We start from the raw sequence: 16,016 nt of genomic DNA on the forward strand, positions 1-16,016 counted from the left end.
TTTAAGTGTGTAACATAATGATTCACTCACATACATCATGAAATGATTATCACTGTAAGTTTAGTGAACATCATAGTCTCATATAGATACAAAATTAAAGAAATAGAAAAAAATTTTATGATGAAAATTCTTAGGCTATACTCTTAACTTTCATATATAACATACAATAGTGCTAATTATATTTATCATGGTGCACATTATATCCCTAATACTTATCTCATAACTGACAGTTGGTACCTTTTGACTGCCTTCATTCACTTACCCCTCCTGTCAGCCCTCACCTCTGGTAATCATAAATCTGATCTCTTTTTTGGATGAGACATTTATTTTTGAAGTATAATGACCTACAATACTGTGCTAGTTCCTGTTTACACAGCATAGTGATTTGGTATTTCTATACACTTCAGAATGATCACCATGATAAATCTAGTTGTGATATGTCACCATTCAGAGATGATGTTGTTCAGTTGCCCAGTCATGTCTGACTCTTTGTGACCCCATGGACTGCAGCACGCCAGGCCTCCCTGTCCCTCACCATCTCCCGGAGTTTAGCCAAGTTCGTGTCCATAGCATTGGTGATACCATCCAACCATCCAACCCTCTTCTGCCTTCATTCTTTCCCAGCATCAGGATTTCTTCCAATGAGTCAGCTGTTCGTGTCAGGTAACCAGAATATTGGAGCTTCATCTTCAACATCAGTCCTTCCAATGAGTATTCAGGGTTGATTTCCTTTAAGACTGACTGGTTTGATCTCCTTGCTGTCCATGGGGCTTTCAAGAGTTTTCTCCAGCACCACAGTTCGAAGGCATCAATTAATCAGGGCTCTGCCATTCAAAGATACTATATACTATATTCCCCACATTGTACATTTCATATGCATGGCTTATTTATTTTGCATCTGGAAGCTTGTGCCTCTTCATCTCCCTAACCTATTTCTTTTTCTTCCCTCCCCACTGCCTGCATCTCTAGCAACCACCTGTTTGTTCTTTATCTATAACTCTGTTTTGCTGTGTTGTTCCTTTTTGTTTTTTTAGATTATTTGTATAAGTAAAATCATACATGACCACTGGAAAAACCATAGCCTTGACTAGACGGACCTTTGTTGGCAAAGTAATGTCTCTGCTTTTTAATATACTATCTAGGTTGGTCATAAATTCCCTTCCAAGGAGTAAGCGTCTTTTAATTTCATGGCTGCAGTCAGCATCCGCAGTGATTTTGGAGCCCAAAAAATAAAGTCTGACACTGTTTCCACTGTTTTCCCATCTATTTCCCATGTGCAAGGAGATCCAACCAGTCCGTTCTAAAGGAGATCAGTCCTGGGTGTTCATTGGAGGGACTGATGCTAAAGCTGAAACTCCAATACTTTGGCCACCTCATGCGAAGAGTTGACTCACTGGAAGACTCTGACGCTGGGAAGGATTGGGGGCGGGAGGAGAAGGGGACGACAGAGAATGAGATGGCTGGATGGCATCACTGACTCGATGGACATGAGTTTGAGTGAACTCTGGGAGTTGGTGATGGACAGGGAGGCCTGGCGTGCTGTGATTCATGGGGTCGCAAAAAGTCGGATATGACTGAGCGACTGAACTGAACTGAATAAATAAAATCATACAGTATTTGTCTTTCTGTGACTATTTCACTTAGTATAATATTCTCTAGGTTCATCTGTGTTATTGCAAATGGCAAGATTTCATTCTGACTGAGTAATATTCCAGTGTGTGTGTGTGTGTGAGATCACATCTTCTTTATCCATTTGTCTATTGATGGGCACTTGGATTGCTTCTGTATCTTGGCTATTGTGAATAATGCTTCAATGAATATAGGAATGTATAGCTTTTTCAAATTTGTGTTTGTGTTTTCTTTGATTAAATACTCAGGGATGAAATTTCTGGATCATATGGTAGTTTTATTTTTCATCTTTTAAGGACTCTCTGTACTGTTTTTCATAACAACTGTACCAATTTATATTCCCACCAACAGTGCAGGAGGGTTTAGTTTTCTCTACTTTGTTATTTGTTGTTTTTTTGATAATAGCCATTTTGACAGGTGTGAGGTGATAATCTCATTGGGATTTTGATTTGTTTTCCCTGATGATTAGTGATGTTGGGCATCTTTTCATTTGGCTCTTGGCTGTCTGAATGGCTTCTTTGGAAAAGTATCTATTTAGATCCTCTGCCCATTTTTTAATTGGGCTGTTTATTTTTTGGGTGTTGAGTTGTATGAGTTCCTTGTATATTTTGGATATTAACCCCTTATCAGATATATCACTTACAAATATCTTCTCCCATTCAGTAGGTGGTCTTCTGGTTTTTCTGATAGTTCTCTTCACTGTCCAAAGTTTCTTAGTTTAATGTAGTCCCATTTATTTTTGCTATTATTTCCCTTGCCTGATAGACATAGCCAAAAAGATATTATTAAGATCAATGTCAAAGAGAGTACTGCCTACATTTTCTTCTAGAAGTTTTGTGGTTTCAAGTCTTATGTTTAAGTCTTTAATCCATTTTGAATTTATTTTTGTGCATAATGTGAGAGAGTTTTTCATTTGGATTCTTTTGTGTTGTAACTGTCCAGTTTTTCCAACATCATTTATTGAGCAGGCTGTCTTTCCTACACTGTGTATTCTTGCCTGCTTTGCTGTAGATTAGCTGCCTAAAGGCACTTCTCATAGAATTAGAATAAATAATTCTAAAAAATGTGCGGAAACACAAAGACTTCAAATAGGCAAAACAATCTTGAGAAAGAAGAGCTAAAGGTATCACTTGCTCTTACTTCAGACTATACTACAGAGCTATAGTCATCAAAATGGTGTGGTACTGGCACAAAAACAGACAGACACACAGATCAGTAGAACAGAATAGACCTCAGAAATGAACTCATATGTGCAATTAATTTTCACAAACATTTTTTAATTTTAAGAGTTATATATTTTAAAATTCATTTATGTGTAGACTCTGGCAAGTGATAGTAGTTTTCCATTTATAGAAATGGTATAAACTAGAATGAATTAAATTAAAAGATTGTGTCTATTTATAAAGAGAAGAACATAAATAGAAAGATAATACATGGTGCTAGGTTTGGTGGCAGAAGTTGAGAAAGTTGATGCATGATTAACTGAAGTTTGTGAAACACTGTCTTATTGGAAAATAATATATATTATACTTGCTTATAGTACTGTAATTTTAATTAATTGTTAAATAAAGATCTCACAGCTATTGGTCATACATATATGTTAGAATGTTAGCTCTTTAAGAATCTTTTGTTAAAAGTTAAAAGAGTTATTTGGGTCTTGGCATGTGGCATCAATGTTTTGTGTGTATGTGTTCTTAGTTGCTCGGTTGTGCCCAACTCTTTGCAACCCCATGGACTGTAGCCCACCAGGCTCCTCTGTCCATAGGGATTCTCCAGCCAAGAATACCAGAGTGGTTTGCCATGCCCTCCTCTAGGGGATCTTCCCAACCCAGGGATCGAACCCAGTTTTCCCACATTGCATCAGTGTTAATGAAGCAGAAAAAAAATTAGTCTAATTGGTTGACTCCTAAGTGTGGGCTCAGCTGGTAAAGAATCTGCCTTCAATGTGGGGAACCTAGGTTCGATCCCTGGGTTGAGAAGATCCCCTGGAGAAGGGAAAGGCTACCCACTCCAGTATTCTGGCCTGGAGAATTCCATGGATTGTGTAGTCCATGGGGTCGCAAAGAGTCAGACACGACTGAGCGACTTTCACTTCACTAAGTTAGTTAGGAGTAAGAACATATATGTCAAATGTTATTTTATTGAGAAGAGTTATAGGACTTCCTGGCAAAGAGTGGGAACATTTTATAAAAGCTATGCATGTACTCACTAATTTCGGGGTAAATTGTTAAAGGGCTTCCCTGGTGGCTCAATGGTGAAGAATCCGCCTGCCAAATCAAGAGATTTGGGTTTGATCTCTGGATAGGGAAGATCCCCTGGAGAAGGAAATGGTGACCCATTCTAGTATTCTTGCCTGGGAAATCCCATCAACAGAGGAGGCTGGCAGGCTACAGCCCATAGGATCACAGAAGAGTTGAACACTACTTAGTGACTAAACAACAACAAAACCAAGCACTGTACAAAGGGCTTTTGTTAAATTTTATCAATCAAAAGTTGGGGAAGATTCTTCCACTTTGGATTCATATATGCTAATATCTAGTGAGAAGAGTAGACAGTGTATTATTTTTTTTCCTGAGAAACAGAAAAATAAAATCAGGATATTTAGAAGATGCTTTGGAGTTAATTTTATTCAGCAATTACTTTTAGAAATATTAGAGTATCTGGGAACAATTTTTTGAGTTTTAGTTAAATATAGACTTTATTTTTAGGAAGATACACATTTAATACTTCGGGAGGCCTGGCGTGCTGTGATTCATGGGGTCGTAGAGAGTCAGACACGACTGAGCGACTGAACTGAACTGAACTGATTTAGTTATTCCACATTAAAAAAAAAATAAATAAATATACATTAGTACAAAATACAAGAAATGTGAAGACAGTAGAAAATATAAAGTCCTCCCTCCTCCCACTAATCCTTCTCCAGCCCTATTCTTTACACACAACTCCTATTAACAGTTTGAAGTCACATAATTTTAAAAGCCAAGTGTAATGGCTTTTGTAAATTGGAAGAGTAGGAATCTTAGTTGTCCCATATCCTGCTTGCATTGCCTGCATCTGTACTTTTAAGCAGATGTGATGTGTGGAATTACCGTGGGCTTTGGACTCAGATCTGAATTGGAATTCTCACTGCATCACAGAGCAGCCATGAGAGTTTGGGAAGTTCCTTACCTTTCTGAGCTTTAGGTTCCTCAACAACAAAGGCTTAATAAATTGGTTTTATTTCTGCACCATAGTCTTCCGACTGTGTCTTTTTAATCAGTGACATATCAAAGAAGACCTGGCATAAGAATCTGTGACATTTTTTCTCCTGGAAAGATGGGATTTATCATTTTAATGACCCCAGCATACATGTGTTCAGTGATGCACTGCTTTATTAGAATATTTCACCACTCTCCCAAGTACCTATCATCAGGTTGTAAAAGGACATTGCATTTACCTGCCCCTGGAATATTCCTGGAATTTAGATGGCCTCTGTTGAGTTTCACTTTGCACTTATTAATGATTTAGCACTGGGATAAAAATAAAAACAAAGACTCTCATCTTACAGTGTGAGAATATGGGTCATGTGTGCTAAGTCATGCAGGTAAGATGAGTAGCAAAACTCAGTGGGGTAACCGGTCTAGAGAAGTCTTTAATGTGGGCTGTTAACTCCCTCCTGTAGAATGATTGCCTCAAAATTAAATGGAATTAATGTAATTGCTCCTGAGAAGGGAAATGTATTTTGCTTTTCAAAGATGGTTGTATAAGCTTTAATTATCTAATCCAAACAGGAGCTTTCTACAAACAGCTTTCTCTTTTAGCAGGCATAGTCAACTTGCAAATACTACTGCATCTTTAGGCTTGAAAAATCATTGCATTATAACCAAACCTGTTGAGTATTATATAATCTACCCATTAGGGAACAACAAACTCCCATTTTAATATTGGTTACTGAAAATGGTTTTTAAAGCTAGGGTTGGTTTAAGTGAATTGTTGTAATCATTTTAGCTGCAACTCAAGATGTGGTTCTCCACTGGTGGAATCTGTGTCTCCTGTTTTGATCATTGTTTTACCATGGTTTCATTTTCTCTGCTGTTTTTGTTTCATATTCAGTTCACTTTGTTTGGTATGTGCTTTATCAGACCTTGTTTACTTGTCATAGGAATATGGAACTTTCTTAATAAAAGTTAGAAGTATTTTTTATATATTGATTTTAGCTTTCTTTTTTTAGAGAATTGAGTTGTTTTCTAGTTTTGAACTTACTAATAATTAAATACGTGTAATATATTGCTACTCGGATAGCTTAAAGCTCAAAGAAACTTTGTAAACAGAGAATAAACCCTACTTTTTAAGAACTGGGACTCTGTCATTTTTGTTGTTGAAATGCATAAGGTTTTTTGTTTTGTTTTTTGGCTGTTCTATGTGGTATTCAGGATCTTAGTTCCCCAACCAGGGATCCAGCCTGTTCCCCTTGCACTGGGAGCATGGAGTCTTAATCACTGGACCACCAGGGTAGTTTCATGCATAGGGTTTTGATGCTCGGACATATTAAGGAAATAATGCCATTAATTCTAGGTAGAGAGGATTTTAGGGATCAAATTTGATTCAAACTGTAGAGGAAAAGGATCAGTGCTCTTGTCCGAAAATTAAAATATTAGACTGCACTTAGAATAAAATCAAACTCTCATCATGGTTTACAGGACTCTTCACAACCTGACCACTGTCTGGCTTTCCCTTCTTCCCCCTTCCCTAGCCTCTGATCCTCTCTGTCCGGCTCACCAAGCGCTCTCCCCACTCAAGGACCTAGCCCCTTCTGTCCCCCGTTTCCCTTAGCTATTCCATGGGTCTCCTCCGACATCTCTCCCAGAGACCCCTTCCTGACTACTTCGAGGTGTTAAGTAGGTCTTCTCTCATTCCAGGACTCTGCTTATTTCCTTTTCAGCACTTATTTCAGACTGTATTTATTTTTTAATAAATAATTTATTAATTGTTGTTTTTGCCTCTCAAGAACATAAATTCTATTAAGAAAGGTGACAATTCCTTATACAGTGCCTGGCATCTATTATACATAGTCAATAAGTTGATTAAGTGGAAATAGTTTACTGGTTTTAAGAACTCTTTTTTATTTGTTTCTTCATTTAAGATAGTTTATCCTGCTGCTCTGGAGGGATTTAAACATCTTCGACATCAAGAGCCAAGCCAGTATGTTTTCCAGTGCTCTCACCGGCACGCATTTCCTCTCATTTCACTGTGATTTTATTGATTGTCTAGAGAGCAACATAGGCATTCCTCAGAGCAAACAGAGAACTCAGGAGATCTCCCATGGGTCCTGTACCCTGAGATGTCTTTCAGAATTCACCAGGAACTAAATTACTTCACAGCAGATCTTCTGTGAAGGACAGAGAACTCTATATTGGTCTTTGGTGGACACACACTTCAATCATGGAGATACAATTATTCTGTTCCCCAGAGAAAACCCTGCCATTATTTCTGTTCAACGTGCCTTTAAACAGCCCTGGATGGCCCCTTTATGGGTTTGCCCTGTGTTTTTTGGAGAAGGAAATGGCAACCCACTCCAGTACTTTTGCTTGGAAAATTCCGCGGACAGAGGAGCCTGGCAGGCTACAGTCCATAGGGTTGCAAAGAGTCAGACACGACTGAGCAACTTCACTTTTCTTTCCTGTGTCTTTAAGCTCTTACTCATCCTTAAGCTAAAGCTTTAGGCTGAAAAGGAGTTTGGCAGGTCTAAAGATCAACATTATCACCATGACAGTTGTCACATTCAGAGTGAAAGAAGGGAAATGCAAATTTGGTGAGTAATTAAAATTAGTTTTGTGTCATTCTTTGGTCGTATTCTAAATGTTGCTGTTTATTTGTCTTAGGTCATCTATTTAAAGAAGACACCAGAAGAAGCCTACAGAGCACTCCTTTCTGGCTCAAACCCCCCCTATCTCCCATTCAGGTATAACTGCTTGTGAGACTTGAGCTATGGCACTTTGCTAGACAGCTCACTATTTTAGAGTTGGGTTATTGTGTTTTTTAACTGTATTAAGACTGTGACTGTGGTGTTATATGGAATGAAATGAGACTAGTGTTTATTATATAATTTTTTTAGAGATCCCCTCCCCCATCTAGTAAGAATAAAATAGCTTTCTCTTTTTAGGAATTATTTTTTTCCTTGAATTCTTTCTGTATCTTGATGATTTAAGCATGAAGAGTACCTGGTTTATGACCTAATTAACCATGTCAAGATTTGTTAAATTTCAATAATCTGGTAAAGAATCCACCTGCAATGTGAGAGACCTGGATTTGATCTCTGGGTTGGGAAGAACCCCTGGAGAAGGGAAAGGGTACCCACTCCAGTATTCTGGCCTGAAGAATTCCATGAACCGTATAGTCCATTGAATTGCAAAGAGTCGGACATGACTGAGTGACTTTCACTCACATATCATTGATTCATCCATTCTTTGTTTCATTTTGTGAGCATTGATTGAGCTTTGACCAAGTGTCAGGGACTGAAAATATAGAATAAGACCCTCAAAGTACCTTCCCATATGCACATCTTTAGTGGGGACCCTAAATCACTTGTCCAGCAGACACATCTAGCTTCCATCCTGAGAAAGGCTGTCTCTCATTACAGTGTTGGAAGACAATATTTTGTAAGTATCACTTGAAGATGTTTTAAAATTTCAGGTAAACTTGAGCTTATTTGCAGAGTAAAAGGGAACATATATCAGAACTTCCACAACATCTCTGATAGAATTGGGAATGATTCTGATACTTTTGCCTGTTTATTAGTGTACGAATCTACAGGCATATGGATTGCTTATTATTGTTACTAATATCAAAATTACCAACAATAAAGAAAGGAAAGAACAGGAAAAATTGCGGAGACCTCTTTGTCTTCATTACTGTCCCGGAAACTCACAGAAAGCAGGTCCCAGTGCCTCCTACTTAAAGGTGCTTTTTGTAAATATTTATTCCAATGAATAAATTAAGACTGAATCCTCTGAGATTCAGAGGATTCCCACCTCTGTTTCTTGACCACAGAAGGGAGTATTATTGGCCACAGGGTGGGTGTAACGGTAAAGAGGAGGAATAGGGGGTGACGGCACCTAGTATGCTTGATCTTCTCAGTGAAAGCAAGGGGTGAAGTACTGGAATTGGGACAGTGAGAGGAAAATATCCTCAGGCAGCCCAAAGGATAAGCTAATTAGCCATTGAAGGGCAGATAGAAGAGGGCAGATTATGAGAGATGCGTGTTAGTTGCTTGGTTGTGTCCAACACTTTACGACCCCATGGACTATAGCCCTTCAGGCCTTCCTGTCCATGATATTCTCCAGGCAAGAGTACTGGAGTGGATAGCCATTCCCTTTTCCAGAGGATGTTCCCAACCTAGGGATCGAAGCCAGGTCTCCTGCATTGCAGGGCTTCCCTAGTGGCTCAGTTGGTAAAGCATCTGCCTACAATGCAGGAGACCCGGATTTGATCCTTGGATCAGGAAAAGATCCTCTGGAGAAGGAAATGGCAATCCAGTCCAGGACTCTTTCCTGGAGAATTCCATGGACAGAGGAGCCTGGCGGGCTACAGTCCACAGGATTGCAAAGATTAGGACACCGCGATTATGCAACTTTCACTTTCACTTTTCTTTACCACTAGTGCCACTTGGGAAGCCCAGGATTATAATAGGAGAGTTTTAATGGTGATGACAAAGTAGTTATTTTCTTCCACTTCTAATGCCTTCTAGAATTTGAAAGTTCTTTGTACAATATAATTCTGTTTTTTAGAAAAGCATAATTGTTTAGTCAGTTTGGGCTGTACCGTAGCCTGGGTGAGTTGTAAATAACTGAAGTTTGTTTCTCATGGTTCTACAGTCTGATCAGGGATCAGCACGGTCAAGTTCTGGTGAGAGCCCTCTTCAGGGATGCAGCCTGCTCACCTCTTGTTGTGTCCTCACATAGTGAAGAGAGGGCAGACAAACTCTCTGGGGTTCTTTTTTAAAAGAGCATTCATCTAAATCATGAGGGCTCCACCCTCATAACCTAATTACTTCCCAAGGTCCCACTTCCTAATATAATCCCACTGGGGGTTAGGTTTTCAACATATGACTTTTGGGGGACACAAACATTCAGTTCATTGCAGTAATGATGATATTAATTACTTCCTAAATTCTAAGCAAAGTGGTTAAGAGTGTATGATTTGAAGGCAGAGACTCTGCCTGGGTTTGAAGATTCGTTCTGCTCTTTTCTGTATATAGTAAGTAAGTACATGTAATTTGGGCAAATTACTTACCCTTTCTGAGTTTCAGCTTCCTTTTCTGTACAATGGTTTCAAGGCTATCTTGGAGATGAAATGAGGTAATGCAGTATCATTGTCCTGCTGCAGTAACTGGTTTTTGTTTTTCTCGTTGTTGTTAGTACTATTACTATTTATTAATAAGACATAAGGATTATCCACAGGATATAAAATGAATAGGAAGTGTTTTTAATGATCACACATTCTAGTAGGGGCAGGCAGCTGTATAGGCACACAATTAATTGTTAAAAAAATGGGTTGTATAAAAATAGAAGAAAAGATTCTGACAGAAATGTGAGAAAGTATCAGACTCATTTAAGCTGAATTTTAAAGGGTTTGGAGGTAGAGAGTGGAGGAGGGAAAGTTTGCCATGGTTGTGCCCTGCTAGACAGTCCTGGAAGGCATTGTGTCTGAGACAACTTCCAACATTGGTAGGAACCATAGCATCCATGGTGAGGAAGGGGCCAACAACTGACAAGGGATCATAGATGTACTTTTCCTTGAGACAGTGATGATATTTAATTTTTTTTTTTAAATCAGAAAAATGTTTATAGTTTTTTGTTGTTATTTTGAAAACAGCACATGCACCTCAGAATTGTAATGCTTGTAACATTGGTAAAATTGTAATTCCAGTCAATAGGCCCAGTGGGCAATGTGTCTATTCAGGCATTTTAAGTGGAAAATATATATTAATTTTTATGCTTTTAATGTTATCCACTCAAAATTCATGGGAGATGTATTTGTTTCACAAGCCAGATGAGCCTTGTTATCCTTAACTGTCAATTTAGATGAAGATATTGAGGAAGAAGGAAAGAATGAATTCTTCCTTTAAGCATAACTTTATTTTAGTTTATATGTGATGGGTAATTAGTTTCCTGAGAACTAGAATTTTTCAGTAATTGATAAGATTGGAATGGAAGAAAAGATAGTAAGAAAATTATTACTACTACATATAATTAAATCATAATTTTTATAGTTGTAGCCTATTTTTCCAAATTGTTTTTAAATGCTTGAAAATATTTATGTGGCTAAATACATTAATGTGGTTTAAATATTTTTAAAATATATAACAAGGAATTATTGAAAAATCTCTCTCCTACCCTTGATTCTTATATATCTTTCTAGAGTTTCTTTATGCATATATAAGCAAATAAAGATATTATTTAGTCTTTAAGTCTAAAAAAAGCCTTATATTTCCCATTTTATCACAAAATGTAACATATTATGTGTACTATTCTGCATTTTGATTTTTTTCCCCCTTAACTCATCTTGGATATCTTTTTATACCGGTACATAGAGAGCTTCCCTCCTCATTTTGTCATACTGCTATATAATGTACAAAGTGCATTTAACCATTCTCTCTCAGGTAGACATTTAGGTCATTTCCTGTCTTTTAACCTGTAGCTTTTTAATTCAGATTATCTCAAATGTCTTTTAGAAGAAACTGAGATGATACTCTGGAGAATATTATAGCATTGCTATTAGACATAAAAAGTTTTAGTAATTTGTTTACGTGAAAAAAGAATGCTTAACACAGACATCAGACATTTTTTCTTAGTTTAGGCACCTATTTCCAACTAAAAATTTGATCTTGAACGTATTGTATGTTGTATTTTTTGATAACACCATGAGTTGTATTTACATTAAGTTGCATTTCTAAATCCATACTCTTTGTAAATCATACATTTGAAGCAGAAAATACCACACAACGTGCATTTATAATTCAGTGAAAAATTTAGTTGAAAGAGTACTACTAGTTTTCTGGAATTTTATTACAGAAACAGTTTTTTCACCTAATGCTGAGATAAGATGTGAATTGATTTTAGTCTACAGCCCAGATCAACTTAAGGCTGATGCAGTACTATTAAGAATCATTTTTATACTAGTTCTGGTCAGGCCATCATCACCTTGGCCTTCCTTTGATAATCTGGATTCTATCATCTGCTAGGTTTTCATTCCATTTATTGTTAAATTACACTTCTGTCTTCATTCTCTAGAATTTTTTTAAATCCTTCTTTCTTCATTAACGCTTTTGCATTAATCTGCATTGATTCTGCATTAATTTGCATAATTCTGCATTAATCTTTCTGTATTAACACTTTTATTTAAAAAACAGGAAATTGCAAAAGGAACTTCTATTTAAATGTGATTGTGTTATCTTCTAAGAATCAAGAAAAATGAAGACAGTTTTGAAGGCCTGTTGAAGTGTGAATGGTATCTTTCTATGCCCTCTTTACTGAAATGCCTGTGTTGCTATTTGTGCTATCCATAGTTTTAGTGTCTTCCTAATAAAAGTGTTTTAAGGTTTAAACTTAAATAATGCTGTTCTTCAACATTTTATTGGTTTAACAAACATTTATTGGAGCAGTCTCTTCTGTAGTGACTTGGCTTATTTTTCTAGAGAAGCTTAGCAGGTCCTGTGTCTATAATTTACTATTACATTTTGTTCATGGCCCTTTACGTTTGCTACATAAACCATGAAAACAAATGTCTTATACTGTGATTATTTGTTTGCAGAGCTGGCTCTCCATCAAATATAGCAGAGTCTTCTCTCAAGGACTGGGACTGCACTCTTCTTTGTGTGCCAGAGAATAATACATACACTAATTACTTTATTGCTTTTTCTGTGCATGTCACTGTGATAGTCTATGGATCTAAAGGTTATTAGGACAACCGGGTACCTGCTCCAGGGAACTCAGTGTATAGTTTGTATATGTGTAGGTATGTAACGTAGTTAAAGGGTCTCATTAAAGTTTGGAAATTAGGAGGTGTGGGAATATTGAGGAAGGAGGTTTAACATTGGAACTGGAGACTGGAGATGTTTGGAATAGGTGCCATGAATGCCTTTCACCTTAAGATGAAAATGGAGAATAAAAATGCAGGAATTGGTCTTAGGTGCTACAATTTTTCATTTGTATGGCATAGATTATCTTTTTATAATGATAGGTTAGGTAGGATACTGTATAATATAATGTTTGCAGTGTATTGTTTTAACTAAAAGTACTATCTGATTGAGTTTTTCTGTTTGTAAACTCTTTTATCTTTTAAATTATGAAAATGTAACACATTTACAGAAGACTTGGAAAATACAGAACAAAGTTACATAGTTCCACTATATATTACAATTATTTAAGTAGATAAATTAAGATTTTTAGTTAGAGTTTCAATATCAAACTCTCAAAAATTAATAGAATGAATATACAGAGAAATAGAAGGATAGAGTAGACCTGAAAAGCACTATGAACCAGTTCAACATAATTAAGATTTATACAGATTTTACACAATGAGTGAGTGAAAGCCGCTCAGTTATGTCTGACTCATTGCGACCCTATGGATTATACAGTCCATGGAATTTTCTAGGCCAGAATACTGAAGTGAGTAGCCTTTCCCAAATCCAGGTCTCCCACATATCAGGTGGATTCTTTACCAGCTGAGCCACAAGGCAAGCCCTGCTGCTGCTGCTGTTAAGTCACTTCAGTCGTGTCCGACTCTGGGTGACCCCATAGACGGAAGTCCACCAGGCTCCCCCTTCCCTGGGATTCTCCAGGCAAGAGCACTGGAGTGGGTTGCCATTTCCTTCTCCGAGGGAAGCCCTAGTAGGATACAAATGCTATTCAAGTTCCTATAGACTACAAACTGGGAGAAACTGGAACATATCCAGGGACATAAGATCAGGTGCAAAATTTGATGGTCTAAAGGTATTTTAATCATGCAGAGCCTGTTCTTTTATCACTGTGGAATAATGTGAGTTTTTCTATTTGGATTTATCTTACACATTTTAAATAACCTAGCTAAAAATTCACTAAAGATGAAACAATATAAGAAAAGGTTTAGATAGATTTACTGCTTATTCTTTTTTTTCTTCCAGTTTTATTGAGATATAATTGATATACAACACTGCATAAATTTAAAGTGTACAGCAAAATGACTTGACATCCATATATTGTGGAATAATTACCACAGTAAGTTTAGTTAACATTTATTACCTCAGGTAGTTACAATTTTTTTATGATGAGAACTTTTAGGATCTACTCCCTTAAGAACTTTCAAATATGCTATGCAACAGTGTTAATTCTGGTCATCATGCTGTGCTGTATATCCCCAGTACTTGTTTATCTTATAACTGGAGGTTTGTACCTTTTGACCCTCTTCGTTCAATTCCCCCATTCCTACTTCCATTTGCTGCCTATCCTTGATTACTATAAGTATAGTAGACTTTGGTGGCATTTAAATTTCTTCTTGGTGTGACACTCAAGGGGTATTTGTTGTGATGTTTTGTCTGCAGTTTTAGGGTGTTCCATTTAATTGGAAAGTAAATGTGTCCAAAGCTATACTTTTCACTTTACTAAAGATCGCCAATGTATTTATCAAGAGTTTAGCTTAAAACTGGAGGAAAAGAGTATATTTCACCTACTTTAATTCTTTGAGTCCATTCATCTTTACTGTAGGCTTGGCAGTTGGCCGTCAAAGGAACAAGGAGCTTTTCATTTCTCGGGCCAGAGTCACAGAGTTTGAATTGGCGAGCCTGGTATGAGTCTTTTAGTTCTCTTCTGTCAGACACTGAACTACCAAATTTATAGTCTGTACTGTTGACCAGTCATTCTACAAAGTCATATTAATTGCAGCCTGTCTAAAGTCCCATGAAATCACCAACCCTTAGTGGAATTCCTAGATTATTTTCTTGGTAGTCAATGGCAGTGGTTTTTAAATCTGCATTTTTGGGTGTTCATAAAATAGTGTTTGTGAAAACTCTGTAAATCTCTCAGAACATTGAAAAGGTAACCGGTCTAAATTGCACAACTCTGCTTTTATATCTTTTTTTGTGCCTTTAAATTCACTTTGCACTTCTTTTTTTGTTGGTCCATATGTATTAGCTTCTTAACTTTTTTGCTATTAATGATTCATAAATCTGCTAACACCCAATTTTTCTATGACATATAAAATTAAATGGGGAATACAACCATACAGAAAATAAATAACATCAGGGTCCCAGTTTCAAAGACAAATACAGAAAGCAGAACTTAAAAAATAATGACTCTAGGTGCAGAGTTGAGGGTGCTATGCTGACAGCCAGTGAAATAAAGCTGGTTGAATGTTGGCTGTCTTGTCACCAGTTGTTAAGTTTAGTGTGTGTTTTGTTGTTTTGTTATTTTTTTTGGTTGATCTCATCCTGTATAGATTCAGGAACATATTTTTGTGTGGCAAATTTATTTTAGCTTGAATAAGAGGGTTATAGTCAGTGTTTCCCTGAGGTATATTGCTTCTCACGTGTTTGTGTGCTAAGTTGCTTCAGTCGTGTCTGACTGTGACCCCCAGGCTCCTCTGTCTATGGGAGTCTGTGAGCAAGAATACTGGAGTGGGATGGCATGTCCTCCTCCAGGGGATCTTCCTGACCCAGGGATCGAACCTGTGTCTCTTATGTCACCTGCATTGGCAAGTGGGTTCTTTACCATGTGTGCCACCTGGGAAGCCCTATTTACTTGTTTTTTAGAAGTCTGGGAAGCTTTTAAAAAAGATTGATGCTGGTTCTACTCCCAGAAATTCTGATATAATTGGCCTGGGGTGATGTCTGGGTATTGGGGTTTTTAAAAACTACCAAAATGATTCCAGTATGCCGCCAAGGTTGTGAACTACTGCTCTATAAGATTTGTTGTTGTTGTTCAGTCACCCAGTCGTGTCTGACTCTTTGGGACCCCATGGACTACAGCACGCCAGGCCCCTCTGACCCTCACCATCTTCTGGAGTTTGCCCAAGTTCGTGTCCATTGCATTGGTGTTGCTATCCAGCCATTGCATCCTCTGCCACCCTCTTCTCCTTTTGCCTTCAGTCTTTCCCAGCATCAGGGTCTTTTCCAGTGAGTCAGCTCTTCTCATCAGGTGGCCAACATATTGGAGCTTCAGCTTCAGCATCAGTCCTTCCAATGAATATTCAGGATCTATTTCCTTTAGGATGGACTGGGCTCTTTCTGTTAACATCCAGCAGAACTAGCTTTCTGAAACTCTAGGTCACACTTCCTGATCCACACCTGTGTGGTACAAAATAGATCTCTTGGGATTAGAATAATAAGTTGCCATTTGTGGAAATGCTTTTGTGCTGTTTCCTTAGCCTTAGAA

The 16,016-nt window shown here is 37.5% G+C and overlaps 1 protein-coding gene across 7 annotated transcripts in view; it reads left to right on the top strand.

Annotated features, from left to right (window-relative positions):
- The window catches only part of CDC14A (cell division cycle 14A), a 180,894-nt gene that overhangs the window by 61,790 nt on the left and 103,088 nt on the right, over positions 1 to 16,016 (top strand). For all 7 annotated transcript variants that reach the window (XM_055403615.2, XM_055403616.2, XM_088835517.1 and 4 more), the window contains one exon: positions 7,491 to 7,570. In XM_055403615.2, coding sequence (XP_055259590.1) covers positions 7,491 to 7,570 — 80 coding nt within the window. The remainder of the gene's footprint in view (positions 1 to 7,490; positions 7,571 to 16,016) is intronic.

This window comes from Moschus berezovskii, chromosome 4 (assembly GCF_049115385.1).
Source record: "Moschus berezovskii isolate FMDL1 chromosome 4, NW_MosBer_1.0, whole genome shotgun sequence".
NCBI classification, from domain to species: Eukaryota; Metazoa; Chordata; class Mammalia; order Artiodactyla; family Moschidae; genus Moschus; species Moschus berezovskii.